This window comes from Cibotium barometz, chromosome 57, assembly GCF_041138505.1.
Source record: "Cibotium barometz isolate CiBa-2024 chromosome 57, ASM4113850v1, whole genome shotgun sequence".
Classification (NCBI taxonomy): domain Eukaryota; kingdom Viridiplantae; phylum Streptophyta; class Polypodiopsida; order Cyatheales; family Cibotiaceae; genus Cibotium; species Cibotium barometz.
In genome coordinates this window covers 26,900,948-26,909,033 of record NC_141102.1, presented here as the reverse complement: position 1 = coordinate 26,909,033, position 8,086 = coordinate 26,900,948, and the positions used below count along the sequence as shown (strand labels likewise).

General features: G+C 38.1%; 1 protein-coding gene across 1 annotated transcript; it reads right to left on the bottom strand.

Moving 5' to 3' along the window:
• Window positions 1-674: 674 nt before the first annotated feature.
• Window positions 675-2,824, bottom strand: LOC147606609 (uncharacterized). The gene is made up of 3 exons (XM_086792096.1): window positions 2,005-2,824; window positions 1,619-1,762; window positions 675-1,468 (listed from the first exon to the last, which is right to left on the bottom strand). The coding sequence occupies exons 1-3, from the start codon at window positions 2,595-2,597 to the stop codon at window positions 1,357-1,359; spliced, it is 849 nt and encodes a 282-aa protein (XP_086648222.1). The 5' UTR covers window positions 2,598-2,824; the 3' UTR covers window positions 675-1,356.
• Window positions 2,825-8,086: the final 5,262 nt, after the last annotated feature.

Genomic DNA, 8,086 nt, shown 5'->3' with positions numbered 1-8,086 from the left:
GCACCTTACCTATCTTGGATAACAATCAGGAGAGGGGCATAGTTCGAGCTGGATGAGGAGCATGGAGATAGGAAACCAGACGAACCTGATGGTGGCACCTTTGGAGCAGGCGTTCGTGAGGCCAAGGTGGAACTCGATCTACTCGACGATAGAGAGGGTGAGGAAGGCGGTGCCTAGGGCAGTGCAGAGAGCAGTGACACCCATGCCGAGCTGGATGGCCCTCTCGTTGATGGGCACAAAGGCGTCCGAACCTTAGTCATGTAAGGTTGTATTAATTAATTCCCACACATAGCATGCATTAATTAATACAACAGTAATAAAGTTCTCAATATACAAAAACTAAACATCTCATATAACTTTAAGTGGAATATTTAGTCATGTTGTATAATAATAAACACTATTTTCATAAGTTTCTCAGTAGATGATCCACATATAAGCAAGGGTTTGTTTACAATGTTTTGTTATGAATGCAGTTTTGAAAGTTGAGACCATCACCTTGTTTTCTAGCTAAATTAAAATGTTTAGATATATATTCTTGACTCATTACTTTAGTGGCGACATTGATATATTAGTATAACTAAATTAAATCACACGAGCTCATACTATTGTCATAATTTGGGTGTCAAAAACTCACAACTAAAAAGAGTATCTAAGAAGTAAATTAAATTGAATTAATTTTATTATTGCAATCATTTTTTTGTCATAAAAAATCTATCTCTCCTCTCTTAAATACCATGTAAGGTTTAGGAGAAATTTATGAGTTGCGATCATTTTTCTCTTGCATGTAGGAACCTACTTTGTAAATCTGTAACTTGTTTGTATTATATTACTAGATATGCCTCTACTTATGGTGATTTATCAATTATATTTAAGGTTAATTTTATTATGTTAATAATTTTTTAAGGTTTTCCACATTCATCAACACATGCCTTAGAAGAGAAATGCTAAAGTATTGCTCCTATTCACAAGATATGACATTTTTAGCAAACCCCTAAAAAGACATATTTATGTCTTACTGAGCTACCAAACTAGTGTTAAAGTTTTAAAGTAAAATTATTTTTAATAACGAAATAATCATTTATGGTTCAATTCTCCACATAGGCAATCCATTCTATATATAAGAAATTGAATTACCTAAATATTGGCTCCTACTCATTATAAAATATTGCATATTTCTTATGCATTCTCTATATAAGAAATTGAATTACCAGGATATTAATATATTTCTTAGATATAGAAAATTGAGTAAATGGGAAATATCCATCCACGTAATCCACACATAAGGAGACTATTTAGGAAACCACCCAAGCTTCCTTGTGTTAATCCACACAAATTATGGGTGTTATAACCAAATTATTAGTGGTTGTGCTTGCCGATGTATGTCATCACCACATAGTCTTCCATCTCCGATGAGCTTTCCGTTTGCTTTTTGACGGGGCAGCCCGTTTGAGCACATCGGTAGTAGCTCCTGTGATTAAGGCACTCCAAGATTAGATAAGAAGCTGTATTGGAATATTATAAAGTGATTAGTTGAAAATCAAGTTGGGTATTTAAAAAAAAGATGATTCGATGAATGTTAATTAACGACGTAATAAGGGTCGGTTTATGGAAACCTTACCGAGGGAACCTTCTGCCCTTGATGTTTTTCTGGCCATATTTGCGCCATACGTAGCCGTCGTTAAGGGCGCCGGCGCATTCCACTTGAAAGGCCACTACGTCCTCTGTGTTTTCAAGCTCGTGAATATGAATGTTTGCGGTGGTCCTGCACAATTCATCCGATAAGAAATTGGATTAATCTATTGATATAGGCTGTGCATTACCCTAATTTGTGCTTTGCTTGACTAATTGATTGCAATTACCTAGTCGGGCGATACTTACCCTAGAGCATGGCTGCAATTCATCCGATAAGAAATTGGATTAATCTATTGATATAGGCTGTGCATTACACTAATTTGTGCTTTGCTTGACTAATTGATTGCAATTACCTAGTCGGGCGATACTTACCCTAGAGCATGGTTGCAAACCTCCAAGTCCACGTGGGGTGGACTGGCTGCCATTGCAGAGGAGGATGCTTGAAAGTAGGGAGATTCTTCCATGTACAAGTTCTCCGTCGTCGGAGTAGTTGCGAAGCTGCCGGAATGAGTCGTCGGAGTACCGTTGCAGCTGCAGGAACCATTTCCCGACGTGCAAATGGATGTGGATGAAATTGGGAACTCCTTGCTGTTGAGAGAAGACTCATCAAAGGGATACAATTCATGAGCTGCAAAATCCAGCCAGTTATCCCACATGTTAAGTGATGCCATCCTTTCTTCATCATCGACAAATGAGGTGGTCTCATCAACTGAAGGATGCCAATCGTTATCCCATAAGCAATCCGGCATGATTACTGACTCTTTACTGAACATAATTAGGTCTTCCAAGGTACTGCAATCCACCTCAAAATTGATGGATTGGCCATCATCAAAGAAAAGAGCTGGGAGTGTGGCCGAGGAATGCTCTTGAAAGGAGAAGCAGCTGCTACTAGTGCAAGGAGAGACGAGGTCAGGCAAATAGGAAGTGGTAGGGTTAATTATCTTGCAGGAAGAGGAATGCATCATCTTACTTTAGGAAAAGCTTAAGAGAAGACTGTGCAATGGATACAAGAAGAGAGAATAAAGGCCCAAAGAAAAGCTTAAGAGAAGACTTGTGTGTGCACACTGCAAATGCGAGAGAGCTGATGAGGAGACACCAGCTGGTGGTGATTATAAATGTCATTGAGTTTCTCCTTTTTCAGATTTTGTGGGGGAAACCTCGCTGTGGCTTCGTAGACGAAAATTGAGGATGGCACTTGGGAGAGAACAAATTCGCAGCCCTTTTTTATGGAATTCAATTTCGTCGTATCTTCTACAACTCTGGTTCTTTCTTTATGAAAATTTATAGGTATATTGTTCTCCACTATAGCTCTCTTCTCCTAAAATTTCATCTCATTTGTACAAAATGTCTGTGAGTTATGCCCGTTTTCTCACATGAACTTTCTCTTCTCTGCACCACAGATAGCTATCTTGATATAAAGTGGCATCAAATTCTTGTGAGTAATTATCATATATTTAGGATTTGTCTATGTTTTGTCTTGATGTGAGTAATGATCATACGTTTAGGATTTGTTTATGTTTTATCTTATTGTGTTGCTGTTTATTTTCACATGAGCAAGGTTATGAGCAACAAGGTTGTGTAAATCAAAGCAGTAAGTTACTGTTTATTTCTTGTTGGTTTAATCTTTATTTGTTACTTATAATCTTCTTTGCACAGTAATGATTTGAAGTGGCATAAAATGCCACAGTAATGATCATAGGTTTAGGATTTATTTATATTTTGTCTTGATGTGTTACTGTTTATTTTCACATGAGCAATAAGTTGTTGTTTATTTCTTGTTGTTTTACCCTTTATTTGTTGATTACAGTCTTCTCTACACAGTAATGATTTCAAGTGATATAAAATACAACAATAATGATCATAGGTTTAGGGTTTGTCTATGTTTTGTCTTGATGTGAGTAATGATCATAGGTTTAGGGTTTATTAATGTTTTGTCTTGATGTGTTATGTTTATTTTCATAGAAGTAACAAGGTTGTGTAAATCAAAGCAACAAGGTTGTGGTGGGGGCAACAAGGTTGTGTAAATCAAAGCAGTAAGTTGCTTTTTATTTCTTATTGTTTTAATCTTTATTTGTTGCTTACAATCTAACATATATATTTATTAATCACGCAGTCTAGCTTATTAATTTAGATGTCTTCAAGGAGGAGAAATATCAGCAATATTCACACAGTGGAGGTATTTAACAAGAGAGATGATGAAGGTAACTAGATCCCTGATCAATACAGTAAGTTAAATTGGATTTTGATACGACCAAGTACTCGTGGCAATTTCAAGGTCAAGCTCAAAGATGTCATAGACCCTAACATGTTGAAATGTAGAGAGAAAGAGACGAGACAAGAGACACATCATGTACACTCCCAAAGACTGATTCATATTGAGGACAAGATACATATATATAGGTGAGACCAAGTTAGGTAGAGTGAGCCATATATAGAGCTCCAACACCCCCACTCAAACAAGGGTCTCTAGGTATGGATGAAAAAACCCTTGGGGAGTACAAGGGAAAAACCCAAGCCCCTATACAAATGTGAAAATATGAACCAGAAGTAATGATGTGAAAGTGCATTGTGCATCTATGTACAAATATACAAAAGGACCAAGAGGTCATAGTGTGCAATTGTGAAATGTGCAAAGTACATGGTGTCTAGAAGATTACAACGATATATGTACAAAGCTACCATAAGAGTAAAGAGCCTAATCTAGAAAGAGTGAGCCCGAGGCAACTCCAAGCTCTGAGCGCAAGAGAATGAAGTGTGACTCATTGAGACCTTTGGTAAGAATATCTACAATCATTTGGTCACTTGGACAATGTTCAATCATGATAGTGCCTTTGCGTACTTCGTATCGAACATAATGGTAATGCATAGCAATATGTTTTGACTTGTTATGTTGGACATAGTCTTTGGCAAGACTAATAGCACTCTGATTATCACACCGCAAGGGTGTACTAGAAAGAGGAGAATGGCCAATATCTGTCAACACTTGTCGAAGCCAAATGAGTTCACGAGCTGCAAGTGATACCGCAACATATTCAGATTCGGTTGTAGAAACTGCAACACAACGTTGTTTCTTGCTGGTCCAAGAAATAGGACAACCATTAATGAAGAAACAATTGCCACTAGTAGATCGCATAGATAAATGTGAGCTGGCCCAATCTGCATCTGTGTAACCCAAAAGAGAAAGAGATGGAATGGAGTCGGGTGTGAATTGTCGTTGATAAACCAAACCATAATCTGCAGTGCCTTTCAAGTATTTCAACACGCGCTTTGCTGAAGACCAATACTTAAGAGAAGGACATGCAAGGTGTTGCCCGAGATACTTAGCAATAAACAAAATGTCAGGACGAGTGTTCAAACCAACAACTTGAAGACATCCAACCAAATTAGCATATGGTTGATTTGTAACAAGCTGGCCACCACCATCAGAAGTGTTTTTCATGGAACTCGCAAGACAAGGAGTAGTTGCTGAATGTGCAGATTCCAAACCAAACTTCTTAATAGTATCTTCAATAAACTTTGACTGTCGAAGTAATAAAATACCTTTTCTGCGATCCCTTTGAATCTGAATGCCAAGACACGAGTGAAGCTCTCCAAGATCCACCATATCAAATGCCGAAGATAACAACTGCTTACTTTGGTGTAGAAATCCCAAATCATTGGAAACAAGGATTGTATCATTCACATAAAGGGCGAGGATTACAAAACTACCATTTTGGTGTTTGGTAAATAAGTTGGGATCAGAAGAGCAAGAGAGAAAGCCATGGGAGGTAACAAAAAGATCAAACTTGATGTACCTGGCTCGTGAAGCTTGTTTAAGACCATATAAAGCCCTATGAAGACGAGCCAACAAGATCTTCCTTACCTGCAATAACAAATCCTTCTGGCTGTTCCATGTAAATTTCTTCATTCAAATCTCCATTCAAGAAAGCTGTGCGCACGTCCATCTGATGAATTTCTAAGTCAAATTGAATAGCAAATGCCAATAAACAACTGGTGAAAAGGTTTCATGATAATCAATGCCAGCAACTTGAGAATAACCTTTGGCAACTAAACGTGCCTTGAATTTGTCAAAGGATCCATCTGCTTTAAATTTTGTCTTATATACCCACTTACACTTAATGGCAGTACGGCCAGGAGAGGCAGCTCAGTGAGTATCCATGTACCTTTAGAGATAAGAGAATCGTACTCTGCTTCCATAGCCTCTTGCCATTGATCCTTTTGTGGAGAACATATAGCATCACCGCACGTGGCCGGATCTTCAGAAGTAGAGAAAACATTAGCCTCAAAATCTTCATTATAAACATGACAAGAACCATGCTCAAAATCAATAGAACACCATATTGGGGAATATGGGAATTTCTCACAAGTTTGGGATACGTGGTCAAAAGTTTGGATTAACCATAACTTGAACACCACTAATCCAAAATGAGCGCTTTATAGCTCTTTAGATTCCACTTTTCAAGCGCTTTCCAACGATAGGTCATATGATAGGGTTTTGAGAAACTTATAAACATGTTATCCATGTCCCCTTTTTTAAGTATTCAAAAATGGGAATTGGGAAATTCCCAAATTCACTAATATGGTGTTATAGTAGGCAGATCAATAAAAATGTCAACATCATCAATGACAGCATTCGGAATCAATGGTTGTGAAGAGGAAAGTTGCTCTATAGAAGAAGATTCATCATCACACAAGAATGGAAAAGCTTGAAGCAAATATTTAGTATCATCAGAATCATCCATGGACCATGTACCGCCCATAAGCTGTTCATTGAAAATAGCATCATGATTCACAAAGCACTTTCTTGGAGGACGGGTCATAGAATTTGTAACCTTTGAAAGTGTCAAAATACCCAATAAAAATAACTTTAAGCCCAGGAGCATCAAGCTTTGCTCGTGTTTCTTTAGGAACATGAATATAAGCAATACATCCAAAGGTTCGAAAATGAGATACAGAAGGAATTTCACCTGTCCATGCTGTGATGGTGGGTATCTTACCCAGAAGGAGCAGTAGTAGGAAGATGATTCTGAACAAAGACTACTGTCAAGAGAGCTTCACTCCAGAAAACACGAGATAACCTAGAATGAATCAGCATACATCGTATAGCATTGATAATAGTGTGATTTTTACGTTCAGCAACACCGTTTTGTTGAGGTGAATATGGAATAGTATGTTCATGATGAATACCATGGTCCGTACAATAACTCTCAAACTCACGAGACACATATTCTCCACCATTATCGCTCGAAGTTTCTTGAGGCGACGACCAGTTTGAAGTTCGGTAGCCTTGTAAAATTGCTCAAAAACATATAACGCCTCAGATTTTTGTCGAAGCAAGAAAACAACTGTATACCGTGAGTAATCATCAATAAACGTAATGAAATAACGATGTTGTGTTCTCGATGGAGGCAAAGGTCCACAAATGTCGGTATGAACAAGATCCAACAAATCATGAGAATGAACTGAATTCGAGAGAGGAAAGGGTTTACGATTTTGTTTGCCAAGAGCACAAAACTCACAGATTCCCATATGAGGATGAGCTTTAAGATCCATGCCGCGTACAAGACCTTCACGATGAAGATCAAGAAGCTTTGAGAAATCAGCATGAACAAAGCGATAATGCCATATCTTGCAATCATGATCACCTGGAGCAGTGACAACATTTGCTACAACATCATTAAGAGAGAGCTCAAACAAATTGCCATTACGAGAAGCAGTTGCAATAATCTGTCCATCTTTCTCAATGCGGCATTTGGTCTGGTCGAATCCAACAAACAAACCAAGATCAACAAGTCTTGCAACTGAAAGAAGATTACGTTGAAGTTCTGGGACATGTAAAACCCCTCGTAAAACTCGAGTTGAAGAAGATAAGGTGCCAAGATATAAATCTCCAATGCCCTTGACTTGGCAAGTTGTATCATCAGCAAGATAAACAACACGCTTAACAGGTAAAGAATGATAGTTATGTCCCCTTGAAAAGAAGGAATAGAACGTTGGCCTGAAGGAAAACCATTGACGAGAACAGTCATAGCCATATCTATCTGCGAGAAGACGTATAAGATAAAATCACAAAATCTGCACACCATAGACAAGGACGACCGCAAGAGATAAGAGACCTCAATAAGAAAAGAGTCCTCAAAATAGCGAGACCTGGGACGCAAGATTCATTGATAGACGCTTGTTGATGAAAAAGCTAGATTGGTCATTTTGCTAAAAATAGCAAAATAATAAGAGACGCTTGACGAAAAAGCTAGATTTGGCGGTTTGCTAAAAACGCTTGTGAGACGAAGAAGCTAGATTTGGCGGTTTGCTAAAGACGCTTGATGAAGACGAAACCTGTGTGCTCACAAAGATGCTTGTTGACGAAGACGAAACCTGTGTACTCACACAAAGAACCTGTTTGCTTATTCAAAGAACCTGTTTTGCTGTTACAGATGCAGTTTGCTTGAACTGT

Bases quoted from the DNA above. Each gene is read 5' to 3' on its own strand.
- LOC147606609 (XM_086792096.1), bottom strand. From the start codon at position 2,597: ATGATGCATTCCTCTTCCTGCAAGATAATTAACCCTACCACTTCCTAT. The intron at 1,763-2,004 runs GTAAGTATCGCC...TGAATTGTGCAG, and splicing joins GTTTGCAACCATGCTCTAGG to GACCACCGCAAACATTCATA. The intron at 1,469-1,618 runs GTAAGGTTTCCA...CCTTAATCACAG, and splicing joins AAGGGCAGAAGGTTCCCTCG to GAGCTACTACCGATGTGCTC.